This window comes from Lissotriton vulgaris, chromosome 2_1 (assembly GCF_964263255.1).
Source record: "Lissotriton vulgaris chromosome 2_1, aLisVul1.2, whole genome shotgun sequence".
NCBI classification, from domain to species: Eukaryota; Metazoa; Chordata; class Amphibia; order Caudata; family Salamandridae; genus Lissotriton; species Lissotriton vulgaris.
In genome coordinates this window covers 2,119,376,324-2,119,392,723 of record NC_141687.1, presented here as the reverse complement: position 1 = coordinate 2,119,392,723, position 16,400 = coordinate 2,119,376,324, and the positions used below count along the sequence as shown (strand labels likewise).

The 16,400-nt window shown below is 47.6% G+C and overlaps 1 protein-coding gene across 6 annotated transcripts in view; it reads left to right on the top strand.

Moving 5' to 3' along the window:
• The window catches only part of TJP1 (tight junction protein 1), a 707,329-nt gene that overhangs the window by 332,581 nt on the left and 358,348 nt on the right, over positions 1-16,400 (top strand). For all 6 annotated transcript variants that reach the window (XM_086958396.1, XM_086958395.1, XM_086958394.1 and 3 more), the window contains exons 7-8: positions 5,401-5,569; positions 5,849-5,993. In XM_086958396.1, the coding sequence (XP_086814522.1) occupies positions 5,401-5,569; positions 5,849-5,993 (314 nt within the window). The remainder of the gene's footprint in view (positions 1-5,400; positions 5,570-5,848; positions 5,994-16,400) is intronic.

The window sequence follows — 16,400 nt, the reverse complement described above, 5'->3', positions numbered from 1 at the left end:
ATCTAAGTCATCCAACAAAGTCTTCCGTGCCCCTGCCGTGTGCCCAATACAGTGTCCCCGCACCACCACCTTGAAAGCATCCCACTTAACCGCCCTCGTGGAAGCCGAGCCACTGTTCTCCTCAAAATACCTCTCGATACAGTCACTCAGGGCTTCCCTGAACAACAAGTCGTCCAGGGTGTCAGGTTGCAGGCGCCATGTTGGTACGCAGTTAACAGTCGCCATCCATTCCAGAGACATCAACAAGGGGTTGTGGTCCGATATCGTTCTTGCCAAGTATTCCGCCCCTCCCACCGCAGGGAGCACACATTCGGAACAGAGAAACGCATCCAGCCTCACATGTAAATCATGCAGGTGCGAGTGAAAGGAGTAATCCCTAGTGGTGGGGTGCAACGCCCTCCATGCATCCATGAGGGCCCAATTCTCCTGCCATTCCAATCTACGCTTGGCTATCCTATGTGCTGGGGATGAGCGAAGCGGGGGATGGGACCTATCTAGTAGCACATCCTCAACCGAGTTGAAGTCCCCCCCCAGGAGGACCGGCCCTGCCAAGTAACCCGCCAATTTGCCCGAAACGTTAGACAAGAAAGCGGGCAGGTCTACATTAGGAGCATACACATTACAGAGCGATATCATCCTGCCTCTCAGCCTTCCTTCCACCGCCACATATCTGCCCTCTGGATCTATCGATGACTTCGAGACTTGGAAGGGGACCCCCGCCCGTATCCAAATCAATGTCCCCCTCGCAAATGCTGAAAATGTCGTGTAGAATAACTGCCCCCTCCAGCGCCTTTGTAGAGCCGCCCCTTCCTGCTTATTTAGGTGCGTCTCCTGCAGGAACGCTATGTGAACCCCCCTACGCTTGAGGTAGGCCTGAACCTTATGTCTGCGCGTCATGGACTGCATACCCCGCACATTCCAGGTAACACATTTCAATGCTCCAGTACTAGCCATTCCCCCCTACACAACCGGACCATACAACAAAGAACAGTGTTCGCCTAAGTCCCGCGACCACGGGCCCTCCCCCCCACCCTCTCCAAACAGGAAGCCAAACCCCTCCTACAACTACAACCCCTCGGGCAACCCCAACGGCCCGCAACTCCCACCCCCCCAGGACAGGCCCCCCCGCAACTGGAAGTACCCCCATCCAAACCAACACTCCCGACCACCCCTCAAGGAAAGGTGGTAATATTCGCAGTCCCCACTGCGGTGACCTTAGGGGCCAGTAGGGCGCAGCTCAATGCTATAAGACCTCCAACAAATCAGCCCCGCGTGCTCCACCCCACAATCCCCACATTACAGATCCCCAAAAACCTCAATCAATGTCTTTCCACTGCTGTGGGTCCATCGCCCCGGTGTCCAACCAGCGAGTCCATTCCGCCAAACCAGATCAACACGCCTCCAGTATCTCTCCCGAGGTCTGCGGCGTCACAATAGGGCCCCGGGCTCCACCAAACTGAGATTGTCCTGTCTCTGAGCCCGTTCCCGGGGCCTCCGAATCCGTGCCCTTCCCAGTTTGAGTCCTGGCGGCTCTAGATAAGTCCACCACCGCCTGTAGGGCCGCCTGCCTCTCCGTCTCCGTTTGCGACATCGAGGGTTTCCCGGTCCTCTTGCGATTCTTCCTGATCCGTTGGGACTGTCTGATCGGCCTATCCACCTTGGCCTCCTCCTCCCTGGTCTTAGCACCGTCCGTTCCTGCCTTATAAGTGTCCCACCAGTCCCACGCATCCGCGGAAGTCGTGAAGAATAAAGACTTTTCGTCCACCACCACTCGTAGTTTGGCAGGAAACAACAGGGAGTACTTGATGCCTTCCTGGCGGAGCTCCCGCTTGAGGGACAAGAAGTTTGCCCGGAGTCGCTGAGTCTCGAACGTGTAGTCCGGGAACATGGTGACTCTGTTGTTTTCCACTTGAAAGGGTCCTGCTTCTCTCGCCCTCTGTAAAAGCCAGTCTCGGTCCCGGTAATGGAGCAACTTGAACACCACCGGGCGAGGAGGAAGGCCCAAGGCTGGCGGACGCGCCGGAACTCTATGCGCCCGCTCCAGGGAGAAGAAGGGGGACAGACCCTCAGGTGCCACCTCCGTCCGCAACCAATTATCCAAGTAGCCCACCATGTCGTCGCCTTCAATTTTCTCCGGCAGGCCCACTAGGCGTACGTTGTTGCGCCTGTTCCTGTTTTCTGCATCCTCGGCCCTCCTTTCCAGTACCTTCAGACGGTCCATCACTTCGGCCATCTGGGCCTTCACCGTTGCCTGGGCCGGGGCTAAGTCCTTAACCGTGGTCTCCACGGATTTCACCCTGTCCTTAAGCTTGTCGTGGTCGGCCTTCAGGAGGCCCAAGCCCGTTGCCACCTGTGCTATGTCTTGCTGCAGGGCATCCTTTGTGGTGGCAATGGCTTCCAGGATACGATCCTGCATCCGTTGTAACGCCGCCTGGTCTCTCTCCGCTCCTTCCGCCGCCTCGGTGTCGGTCGCGCCATCTCCCTTCCCTTTCGGTTTCCCCATCTGGGCCGGGATGGGCGGTGGTCCTCAAAATATGTTCCTGGTCGCCCTCCAAGCGTCGCCGGGCACCTTCCTCCGGCCGGGTCTTCAGGTCCAGAAATGTCACCAAGAGGCAGGGAGCACCGAGCGGTCGTGGCTCGGCCAGCGCCAGTTGCGCCTGAGATCCGGGGTTCTCGTCACCGAGTCACTGTCGCACCGTTGTCGCCCCAGTCAGGAGACTGCTCTCAACCACCGCCCAAGGGCGTGCCCAAAGTTCTGCCAGCACCTGGGGAGAGGCGCGACGCGGCCGCCGGCACCTCTAGCGTGTCTGGGAGCGGTCTTCAGTGGGTCTCCGGGCAGATGTCTCCGTCACCAGCGATCTCATGCCATCGCCGCCATTTTGGGGTCCGCGACTTCTCGGTCGAGTTCAGCTTTCGAAGTTAAGATACTGCTGCGGGAAGGCTCGGTGTTATCTTCCGCGGGTCCCGGACCCTCCGCAGTACCGTCCAGTACCGGATAATGTCCTTTATCTTGGGGTTCGAATGGATTTTCAGGATATTTTCCGGGATCGGGCACGGAGCTCCGAGCTCACGCTGCCTACCTCCTCGGCATCCAAGCCACGCCTCACGCATGGCCACTCTATGTATTGAAATGGCTGATGCACTTACTACCCGGGAGAATGGACTCCGTGGATTGTAGGGTTGTCCTGATCATGCAAGGTCACCCTGACACTTTTGACCGAGCACCCTGCCTTTTGTTTTGAAAGGCCTGCCTTAGCTGTGACTTCTAAGTTTTAAGTGCAGTGACCTTAGATATAAGAAAACTTGTATCTATCGTAAGTGGTGCTATCACCAGCTTACACAGGCTGCAATGGCAGGCCTGTAGGCACAATTTGAGTGGTCTTCCATGGGTGGCATAATACATGCTTCAGCCCACGGGGGAACCCCGGTGAACCTATTCCCTGGGTACCTTAGTGCCATATACTAGGAATTTGCAAAGGTACACAAGTAGCTAATCTAGGGTGTACCTATGTACGCACCTTGTCCAATTTAGGGAAGACGCACAGAGACTGGGGTGCTGATTAGCAGGATCCCAGTCAGACTAGTCAGAATAACTTAATAACACTAGCAAAGAGTGCGGGTAACCATGGGGGCAGATTTTACTTTTCTACAGGGTGTTATACTGTCTGATGTATCTTTTGATCGTTTCGGCATGCATCAAAGAATAAGATGGCTTTGAGCATTGCTGCTGAGGTTTTGGTAGCCCTTGATGGTGTTGCCACCATCAAGGTGAGACAGAACCATGGATTGCACCACTGTTCTAAACTCTGCTGGTGGGGTGATGGTCTTCTGCTACCTGAGGAGAGAGAGTTGCAAAGACGCAGGTTTGGCCAGCCTAAATATATGTGGGGATGCATAGTTAAATTACATCTATGGTAAATCCAAGAAATGTACCCGAAGGAACCAATGAGGGGGGGAGAGTCCTCAAAGGGATAACTTGTAGCCAGGACTGTTCAGGAGTGGGAACTTTGTTTTAGGTAGGTTTAATTAAGAGAGAACACCCAGTCTGTTGTATTACCTAGAAAGACTTTAGATGGGTTGGAGATTTCCAAGGAACGTTCGTTATCATCTGCATGCTATTTATATTGCTTTCTTTGACTATAGCATTCAGAGGTTCCACATACAATTTGATTGTGCAGTGGGGCTAATGCAGACCCCAATTCCCATCCATATTTTAGGGGTAAAGTTGCTGATCAAAATTATTTCATTTACACAAATTGAGATATTAAGGAAGGAGGAGACCCATTTCAGCACTTGAACTTCTATTCCATTTCTTGTGCATAGACTGACGCTGAAACAAGAGGATGGGATAGGCATAAGAACACTTACTTAGCGACATGGCCTTCAAGCCTCTTGTAATTTAAAATCAATGTTTTTATTGCCTTGGCAGTTTTATGGAAAAAAATGATTATCTCCTTAAAGTACCTGTGCAGTGAGACATTTAGGCCCAGATCAGCATAATTGGCGGTCGGACCACTACGCACTATCACGGCGGAAGGAGAGAGGCCTACAAGCAGGCAGTGGTCTGGCCGCCCAATTACGATGCGACTGCCAGGCTGGCTGTCGCAGAGGGCTCCTTTACACAGCGGCTTGTTCTTGCAGTGGCCCACGACGTATGGCAGCCTGTTTGCTGTCCCCACAATCCGTTTCTGACCGCCTTTTCATGGTGGTCTTTCCGACATGAAAAGGTTGTTGGAAAGAGATATTGTAATCCTGACGCCGGTGCCTTCCTCAGCACCTCCATTTGGGATTGATTCCGACAGCCACCCCGACTGGATCACAGATCCTGTCGCAGGCGGCGGTCTACCCCCGCGACCATTTAGGTTCCGACTACCAGGATTGTAATCCGGCTATCGACCTGAAGAACTGTTGGTGGTCGGACTGCCACTGACGTCCTGTCGGTGTGCGGTCCGACTGACTCCGTTCTAAATTACAAGATGTTTGAGGGCCATGTTGCAGAGAAACAGCTCTCTTATACTTATCCTTTTATACACTACATTTCAAACCATCCACAAGAATGGGAATAGGTCAGGTGCTGAAAAATAGTGTATTTCCTCCTTCAGCTCGTTTAAATAGAATTATTTCTTTACTTTCTTTAATTTAATTTACACGTGTGCATATGTCATTATTAAATTCTATATTGCTTCTGTTTTTGTTTTTTTTGTTAGTGATTTTACAGCTATGAGCTATCTTCCGGTTTTATGTTGATTTTAGAAAACAAAATATATACTTCTCATTCGAATAAAAAGGTAGGGTGGTGGCAGGTTTTTGGCAACATTAATAATACATGCACAGAAAATAAATTTTTCTCAGTGAATCTAATCTGCCTTTGAAAAAAAATATTTGCTTTCTGTATTTCAGATAAACGGCACAGTGACGGAAAATATGTCGTTATCAGATGCAAAGACTTTAATAGAGAGGTCCAAGGGCAAGCTGAAAATGGTGGTACAAAGAGATGAGCGAGGAACTCTGCTTAATGTTCCAGATCTTGATGACAGTATTCATTCAGCAAATGCTTCTGAAAGAGATGGTACGTTAAGGACCTTGTGTCGACGGTAAGACAAACACTTGTGGTACAGAAGCTGAAGGTCTATTGATTCCGGACCTCGGACCGATATACATAAATGGACAAAACCTTTGCTTTAGGGTTTGGAAAATGATTTCTTATGAACAGCATGCAGTGGAGCAATCCATATTTGAGGTTTATTTGTAGAAGTGCATGTGTAAACAGAAGCTTATTTTAGCATTGTGGGGTGATCATACACCATCCTATTGCCATTTCATTGAAAAATCAACTTTTATTTAACAGACATTTCAGAAATTCAGTCGCTGGCATCCGATCATTCCAACCGATCCCATGACAGGCCCCGCCGCAGCCGTTCCCGATCTCCTGACCAGAGATCAGAGCCGTCAGACCATTCCAGACATTCTTCACAGCAACCCAGCAGTGGCAGGTGACTACACAAGACTTTCTTTTCTAATACAAAACCAACCGCAAAATGCATGCGGACACCTTTAATGACATTAATTCACTTGTATACTTTATTCGACCTTTATATTCTTTAGCTTCTTGTTTGTTGTTGTTTTGAGTCCATTAAAAGAGTGAATAGAATTTTTTTTACCGTTTTGTCGAAAGGGATGCAACAGTTCGCCCAGGTTTGTGTAAACAGCTCGTTAAAGGGAGAGGATTTTTGAGGTTTGTTTCATGTTAGTATGTTCCTCTGATTCTGGGTTAAATTCATTTCTGTGGTAGCCAATGTATCTTACTGCAGTCAAAGACGGTTAATAGTGTAAACACGAATACAGGCGAAACGAGAAGATAAGGCCTTCTAATGGGGTTAATAAACATCGTTTTAGAAAGCAGACTGCTTTTTTAACTAATGCAGGTGGAAAGGATTTTCGTTATTTATGACTTTTTATGAGAATTACATTTATGCGTGCTTTCAACTTGTTCATAACATGTTTCTATTTCTCATTGCAACATTGACTAGAGTAAGATGCAGCTCAGTAGGCTAGGGTCAACCTCACTACAGCCAGAGCTCTAATTGACACCGTAACATAGTTGTAAAAAAATCCAAGGGCTTAACCCCTTCGCTGCAGCAGCTATTCCGCCGCAGCGCTAAGCGGCTGGGGGGGCCGCGCGGCGGGCGCATGCTGGTGACGGAACCGCTCCGTCACCAGCCACGGTTGAGCTGTGCTCATGACGGAGCGGTTCCGTCCTGGCCCGCCCCGCTCAATAGAACGCGCCGCGCAGGCGCGGCGGCCGGCCATGACGGAACTGCTCCGTCATCAGCACAGCGCCACCGCGGCTGATGATGGAGCGGTTCCGTCATCAGCATGGAACAAGTTAATGAACCGCCTTGAAATCATAACCGCATTAACCGCATAACATTGTTCTTTTGCGGCTCTTGTTGCGGCTTTTTGTAACTCTTCTCCCTCATTTTTCTCCCAGTCCGTCCTTTGTTTTTTATTTTTATTTATTTATTGTCAAAAACAAAACTGATCCATGCATGTACATTTACCATGGTGGACAATACTCCTGTCACTGACATTTGTTTCATCTTGCCTGCATTTCCATGACACAGAGCCCCTCTGACTCTTATCCCTTAGTGCCAATGACACAATAGAGAGACATTGTAAAGATAATACTTTCAAATATCTATAAACTGGACCTGGGTAATAAAAGTTTCCTCCTTGTCGCCCATCCACCACCCCTCAACCTGTCAAGGTGTAAGCAGCATGTAGCATGTAGTCTCACCTTGCCCTCAATTTCAAGCCGACTTCACAGATTGTGTTTTCTCAGCAGTGTCTGTAGTTATGTATGCCAGTGAGTTACTTGTCATATCAACGTACCCTTATCACTTGGCAACGCAGCGAAGACGTCTGATTCCGTCTATGCCTCTCATTGATCGCCACGGCGGCACCCCTCCTCCCGATCTTTCTGACGCCTGGTGCAGAAGATCGCGTACAAAGAAACAAGAAATCCTTCGCCAAGCATGACCATGGAGATTGTCGGCTGACATTCTCCACCCCCACTTTGAAGGACCTGTCTAAAGAAATACTTACCTATAATCAGGCTGTCCTACCGTCCTTCTTTTAGTCCTGATGAAGACCAGTCACAGATGCACACAAATCAGCGCATTTACCTAGGGTCAAAATGCCGACGTTCTTTTTATGTATCCGTCCACACAGTCTCAACAAAACAAGGAAATAATTTATCCGTTTGAGACAATTGTATTCTAAAGTGGACAATCATAATGTAATGTTTTGTCTATATGTATGATTATTTTGGCACCTCGTTCAACTGTGTAGAGCACTCTGTCACCAGTTACGACCTATTCACTCAATGTATGCCTAGTCCATGTGTTTTGTTTGTTTTGGACAGCTATTCAGGGAATTGTGAATTAACTCACAACAAGGTTTGCACTAAAAGATTTACCTTTATAACCATTGTGGCCAGTGTGTGTTTCCTTATATATCCTTCGTTGGATATACTGTGTTATTTTGTATTTATTACTGTTTTTCAAATCAATCAATCAAGGCATTTATATAGCGCACTACTCACCCGGAGGGTCTCAAGGCGCTGGGGGAGGGGGGGTCCGCTACTGCTCGAACAGCCAGGTCTTGAGCTGCTTCCTGAATGCGAGGTAGTCCTGGGTCAGGCGGAGGTTGGTCGGGAGGGAGTTCCAAGTCTTGGCGGCCAGGTAGGAGAAGGATCCCCAAAAAGAACCATTGTTGTTGTTTAGTTTCCATACCCAGGTTCTCAGGGTTACTGGGTTACCCCATTATTTCTAATGGAAATGTTCTGTGTTTGGTAGCAGGAGTGACATTGACACAAATCACCAATGACCGGTTGGAATCGTCTTCTCAGTCTAGTAGAATTGTCAATGGTTGCATCTCAAGTCGGCATTCCATCATGTCTGAAGTAGTATGTACAATCTCATTCCCGTAGTCAGAGATTGGCTGGCAGGACCAAGCAAGGTGCAGAAACCCCGTGGGCCTCTCCACACTGGGGGAGATGTAGGATCTGGCAGGTCTATTTTGTGCAGTTTCCCTGGAGTGAAATACATCTGGTCTAAGAAATTAAAGCGAGTAACTTACGTGTTCGAGGCATATGAGCTGCAGATCGTACACTTTTGCAATAGATCACCACCTGGTGTTGGGCTCGGATGATTGCAGGTTGTTGTCTTCTTGGAAGAAGTCTTTGTAGTCACGAGATAGCTGACTCCTCCCTGGGACAATACTGTGCATGGTCATCGACTCCATCCTCAGATTGTTTTTTTCTGCCACTGGGTTCGGATGAAAGTTTTCCGCTCAGGCTAGAAAATACTTTTTCAGCAACTTCGAAGCGTGAAACTTTATACAAAACATTTTCGACATCGAATAGACTTTTCGACATCAACAGCAACATTCCGGTGCGTCGACGCGGGCCGTTGGGCCTATCGGCGCCGAACGGCCTACGCCTCATGGACAGAACTCCATTCAGGAGATGCCGTTATGTCGAGCAAAATTCCTCATAGCGACCATCACGGGGTCTGCAACCTCTGTCTATCGCCGGAACACGACGAGTCGTCCTGCACAGCTTGTGCATCCTTCCGATCGAAGAAGACCATTGGGGATCGGAGGGCACGTCGACACGAGAGGAGGAGATCAGCGCCAGCACCGGAGGCCATCTTTGAGGAGGAGATCGTCGAAGAGGACGTCTCCGAGGACGAAGATCCACTCAAAGACATCTCCACTCATCGCCGAGGAAGACTCGTCTGATCTCCAGATCATATCGGGGGCAGAGAACTCAGACGACTGGATTTCATATCAGCAGCCCGTGAGTACTCTTGCCCCTGCACTACCCAAGCCAAAGGCAACGGTCAGCACTCCGCCCATGGGGCCCAGTCGAGACCGAAATATCCCCTCAGACGCCCCACCTTCGGGCTCGGCTCCGAGGAAAAAGACTACGCCTTCCGGTGCCTCGGCACCAACGAAACCGCATGTGCCAATTTCACCTCCTCCATTGGCACCAAAACATCCGACACTGAAGGATTCTTCGACACCGAAGCCAAAACGCCCTTCGGTACCCAAAGACAAAGATCCTTTGGCACCCAAACCAAAAGATGCGTCGGTGCCGAAGCCAAAGACCGTACCGGATCCGAAAGCTTCGACTCCAAAACCTTCCGGTTCCAAGAATAAAGATGGAAAGCCAGAGTCCGGCGCCGCAGGGCCAACGAGACCTGATCCACTCCAAAATCTCCGACTTCGGTACCAAAGACTCCAAGGCCTGATGACACATAAACCCTCTAACAAGCCTACCAAGCCGAGACCACCTTCGGCACCGAAAAATTCGCCACAGGACTTGATAACGACTCCTACAGCAAAAAACACAAAACCACCCCTATCGGCACAGAAAACATCTTGCATCATCACACCACACTGACGAGGAGTATGATCTAGGTGGGGGGAATGACGTACCAGAGCCACATGCATACCCTTTAGATGAAGATGTCAATCCAGAATATCCTAAAGATGACTATATATATGGTTTCCCACCACACAATGTGCCAGACATTCCTGATCCTACCCAACAAAACCTTCCCCTCCAGAAGATAGTATTGGGTTTAATCATCTACTAAATAGAGCTGCCCTTTACCACGGGGTTTCAATGCACTCTGATGCCATTGATGAGGATTTTTTACTAGATACATTTGAGCAGTTACAAAGGTCTACGCAAATACTACCCATGATCAAAGGAGTCATTCAACATGCTCCAGAAATATTTAAAGACCCGGTACGATGTAGGGTATTAAATACAAGAATAGAAAAGAAGTATAGACCAGCACCAGCTGATCCAGTCTATGTTAAGGGACATCTGCCACTAGACTCTTTAGTAGTGTCTAATGCACGGAAAAGAGCCAATTCCCAGACTTCTGGTGACACACCCCCGCCTGACAAAGAATCTAAAGTTATTGATGCGTCAGGGAAACAGATTGCTACGCAGGCAACAAACATATGGAGCACAGCAAATACACAAGCCCTGCTCTCACGTTAAGACAGGGCTCACTACGACCAATTAGGAAAACTATTGGAGCACCTCCCAGATCAATACAAAGATCAGACAGCAGAGCTCATACAAGAAGGCAAATTAATATTCAATGCCTTAATTAAATGTGCACTAGATGTTGCTGACACAGCATCCAGAGCAGTCAATACTCGTGTTATACTCAGACGACATGCGTGGTTGCGCATTTCAGGTTTTAAACCAGAGGTACAGACTACCATCTTGAACCAGCCCTTCAATCAAAACCAATTGTTCGGGCCGGAAGTAGAGAACATACTAGAAAAGATGAAAAAAGACACGGACACAGCTAAGTCTATGGGTGCATTACAATCCACACAGACTAGAAGTTTTTTTCGCCGCTCCTTTTATAGAGGAGGCTCTAAGCATACCGGCTCAGATACAACATCATCTTTTAAAACGCACACACAGACCTCCTCTAACAAAGGCTACTTTAGAGGAGGATACAGAGGCAATAATAACAAGGGAAGAGGTAGAGGTAATAACAACAAGCACTCCTCTTCCACTCCCAAACAGTGACTTCCCTCTGCTTCCCCTACAGCATTCCACTCCTGTGGGGGGCAGATTATCACAGTTCCTACCTGTCTGGAATTCCATCACAACAGACAGGTGGGTAAGACAGATTATCCAACATGGCTACTGCCTAGAACTCACAGCAACCCCCCCAAACATACCACCCAGGCAGCGTCCAATGTCCACAGAACATATGACTCTGCTTCAACGGGAAGTTCTAGCACTTCTACAAAAGGATGCTATTCAAATAGTTAATTTAGAGGAACGGGAAACAGGAGTTTACTCCCTGTACTTCCTAATTCCCAAGAAGGACGGGACACTAAGACCAATTCTCGACCGCAGGCCCCTCAACCATTACATACAATCAGATCATTTTCATATGATCACTCTACAACAAGTACTCCCACTACTACAACAGGGAGACTTTCTTTCAACACTAGACCTAAAGGACACCTACTTTCATGTTCCTATACATCCTGCTCACAGGCAGTATCTAAGGTTTGTCATACAAAGACAGCACTATCAGTTCAAAGTCCTTCCTTTCGGGGTCACAACAGCACCACAAGTGTTCACAAAGTGCTTAGCAGTACATCTCAGAAGACAACAGATACATGTCTTCCCTTACCTCGACGATTGGCTCATAAAAGCAAAACCGTTCAACCAGTGTGTCTAACACACAAAACAGACAATTCAGACATTGCACAACTTAGGGTTTACAATAAACTACACCAAGTCGCACCTAGAGCCTTCGCACGTTCATCAGTATCTAGGAACTACCATAGACACATCTACAGCTCTACCGTATCTCAGTAAAGCCAGGATACAGAGCATTCAGTCCTTAGTCTTCATTTTTCAACACTAGCAATCTCTCCAAGCCAGAGTGTTTATGGGACTGATAGGCATGATGGCGTCTTGCATCTTCATAGTTCCACATGCAAGACTGCAATGCGCCCATTACAAGAATGTCTAGTACAGCAGTGGAATCAGGCTCAAGGTCAGCTCACAGACCTGGTGTTGGTAGACAGCCGTACATATCGCTCTCTACAATGGTGGAACACCAAAAACTTGACAAAGGGACGGCCGTTCCTAGAACCTGTTCCACAGATAGTGCTCCCGACAGACTCATCCCTCACAGGATAGGGAGCCCATCTCTTACATTATACCATTCAAGGCCAATGGAACAACCAACAAAAACAGTTCCATATCAACCATCTAGAGCTGCTAGCAATTTTCCTAGCACTCAAAACGTTTCAGGTACAAGTACGAAACACAGCTGTCTTAATCCGGACGGACAATATGACAGCCATGTATTACATACAAAAACAGGGGGGGCGGGCAACCTCTCTGCAACTGTCCCAGCTTGCACAGAACATTTGGAGATCAGCCATTCCTCAAAACATACACCTGACAGTAGAACACCTTCCAGGAATTCACAATCAGATAGCAGATCTGTTGAGTCGACAGTCACAACAGATTCACAAAAGGGAGATACATCCACAAGTTCTTCAACCACTCTACCAAATGTGGGGGTATCCACAGATAGATCTGTTTGCCACCCACGAAAATACAAAATGCCCAACCTTCGCCGCCAGGTTTCCACACCCATAGTCGGAGGGGAATGCGATATGGATGAACTGGTCAGGCAGATTTGCGTACGCTTTTCCGCCTCTCCCACTCATTCCACTAGTAGTGCGCAAACTCAGACAACAGTCTCTCAAACTAATACTAGTAGCTTCCACATGGGCACGTCAGCTGTGGTTCACCACACTACTAGATCTCTCACTGGTTCCACATCAAAAATTACGGCTCACGCCATCCCTGTTAACACAGAACCATGGAGAAATAATACACCGAGAACCAAGCCAACTGAATTTGGCGATCTGGCTCCTGAAGTCTTAGAGTTTGATTACTTAAACCTACCACCAGACTGTATGAACATAATTAAAGAAGCTAGAAGACCCACTACCAGAGCATGTTATGCCGCTAAGTGGAAAAGATTTGCAATATATTCTAACAATAATCACATTGATCCACTGGATGCTTCCATCCAAAATATTATTTGCTACCTTCTACACCTACAAAGGTACAATTTAGCTTATTCTTCTATACGCCTGCATCTGGCAGCAATTGAAGCCTATTTACAGAATAGACAACATCTATCTCTCTTCAGAGTACCTGCAATCAAAGCATTTATTGAAGGATTAAAACTAATAATCCCACCTAGGTTACCACCTGCTCCAGTATGGAACCTAAACGGGGTCCTTACAAGATTTATGGGACCCCCCTTTCGAGCCTTTACACTAGTGTGAATTGCAATTCCTAACATGGAAAACTGCTTTCCTTGTTGCCATCACCTCTCTCAGAAGAGTTAGTGAAATACAAGTATTCACAATACTAGAACCATTTTTTCAGATACATCCTAACAAAGTGGTTCTTAGGCCTAATCCTAAATTCCTGCCAAAAGTTATTACTCCTTTTCACCTTAACCAATCAGTAGAGCTACCTGTGTTTTTCCAAAACCCGGACTCTGTTGCAGAAAGCGCTTTACACACCGTAGATGTTAGAAGAGCTCTGTTATACTACACAGACAGGACTAAATCGTTCAGAAAGACAAAACAACTATTTGTATCTTTCTCTCCCCCACACAAAGGCAACCCCATCTCTAAGGGAGGAATTGCCAGATGGATTGTAAAGTGTATACAAATATGCTATCAAAAAGCTAAACGTACACGAACGATTCCTCCTAGAGCGCACTCCACTCGCAAACTATGAGCCTCTATGGCTTTCTTAGGAAATATACCACTAGAGGACATATGCAAGGCAGCAACATGGTCTACAATACACACCTTCACTAAACACTATTGTGTTGATGTGCAAGCCAAGCAGCAAGCTGCGGTAGGCCAAGCTGTCCTTAGAACACTGTTTCAGAATGCTGCAACGGATACAAGCGACCACCGCTAGGGGAGACACTGCTGCACAATCGTTGCAAAAGTGTACAATCTGCAGCTCATATGCCACGAACGGAAAATGCTACTTACCAGTATGCATCTGTTCTTGGCATGTGGAGCTGCAGTCGTACACGCCCTCCCGGCTTCCCGGGACTTGTATTCGTTCCAGTGCTCATCTTACTTAGATGCACACGCATGGACATCCTTTCTTTTTACTTCTACTAACTCCACCATTTCCCATCATGGCGAACAACAATCTGAGGATGGAGGCGATCACCATGCGCAGTATTGTCCAAGGGAGGAGTCACTTATCTTGTAACTACAAAGACTTCTTCCAAGAAGACAACAACCTGCAATCTTCCGAGCCCAACACCAGGTGGCGATCTATTGCAAAAGTGTACGACTCTGCAGCTCTACATGCCAAGAACAGATGCATACTGGTAAGTAGCATTTTCCTTATGGTTTATGGATTCCCTTCTAATCTTTGTACACCACTACTTCACTTCTCCTCGGTTAGTGTTCTGTCAATCTCAGACTGCCACGCGTGTCTGTGGTACACGTGCCCTACTACCCTGGACATGGAAATTGAGGTGTAAAGCATGGTAGAGTCTGTGAATTTGATCACTTGAGTCACAGGATTCAACCAGTGTGGCTGCCCTAGAAACCCTGGCAACTTTTCCTGCACTTTATTTCGTAGGTGGAAAGAAGTAAATATGTCTAATGGGGTAGGATCATATTGGTTCTTGAATTGCTTATTTAATTGTAATGAACTTCCCATTGGGGTATAGATGTGCCAGATCCGTCTACCCCACTTTGTATAGTGTCTATATCACCATAGATTACCTAATGAGTGTTTGGTGTGGATTACAGTTCAGAGTGATGGCTATTGAATATAGGCTTGAGAGACTGGTCAATGAGCACAACATTTTCCATGCCCAGCTTGTTACAGGCATTACAACAGTCCCCCTGATACCTACACCCCGTCTCTGCAGTCTTTGTGCAACAGCAACTCAAGTGGGGCATCGTCAGTCTGCTCTATCTCTCTGGCATAAAACATGGAAGCCATCTATCTGGTGATGCCACCACCTGGTGTATTGGCTCTGAGCTACTAAGTGGTATAGTTCTAAGGACGACACCTCAAACTGCCCTCTTCTGTAGTGAAGTGTCACTATCGGCCATCGTATTGAGAGCTGCTTACGCGCCCAGTCAGATCCCATCATCCGAGACCTGAGATTCAGAATTTTTTTTTGTATGATTGTTGCAAAGTCATCCTGTGCCCTGGGCACCCCCCCAACTTTTTGCTGACTGGAACTGGTGGTAACTGACTCTGACTGACCCTGGGCTCTGTTTAACCAGGCCCAGGGTTCCAGTGCCAGTGCCAAGCCAGAAGGAACACATTAGAACACAGTTAAGACACCCAACATACACTAGGTTACACTTTAGTATGGTGGGGTACCGCTGTAGTTGGCATGACCTACCACCTAAGCCCCTACTATGTAATAGGGCAGGGGATTGAAACTACCTAGAAGTCTCCAGTATCCTGGGGCATGGCAGTTTAGAGTCCAGCACATTCTCTGCACCAGCATGTGTGCAGTGCTGAAGCCTGAGGTCAGTTTAAAAGCTGCACTGGTGGCCAGGACAGCTTTTTAAACCTTAAATTGTGCCCCAAATCGACGTTGGGGGTAGGGGCCCTTAAAAATTAAAAACCTACCATGTTTTTGCATATTAAGGACCTCCAGGGTCACCCCTAGGTATCCCAGGGGTGGGGGGTCAGTTATCTATAAGGAGCGCCCTTATAAAATGAGTTTTTATAGGCCTGGGTAAAGTGAAATGTTACATTTCACTCCCCACATTGTATTAAAGAGGTGCTCAAATTCGACTTAGATGCTGGAGGAATTTGGGTAAGGGTGATCTATGATATTTCTGCAGATTCAGAACCCCTAAAGTCTCCCCTAGTTGCACAGGGGGTGGGGGTCCGGTAGAAATTAGGGAAATACTTATAAAATATGGTTTTATAAGCCCTGGTGCTACAAAAGTGTCGCAAGTCATTTTCCCCATTGCAAACCCCATGGCCCATAGGTTAACATGGTAGGAAGTGATTGATTAATAAATATTGATAGGAGAGGACTAGCCAGACCATTCAAAGACTTCCTAGAATGGTCGTAGTTAATCCAACAATATTATATTGTTGAATTTCTCCTAAAGTGTACATACAATAAGTTATGAGACTTTCTTGTTTGTAAGTCCAAATTCAGCCTTTCAGTGGTCTGTCCTGATTGGTCAGAGTTAAGTGGATTAGCCAGGCTGCTGGGAGGGAAGTGATCTGTTCTATA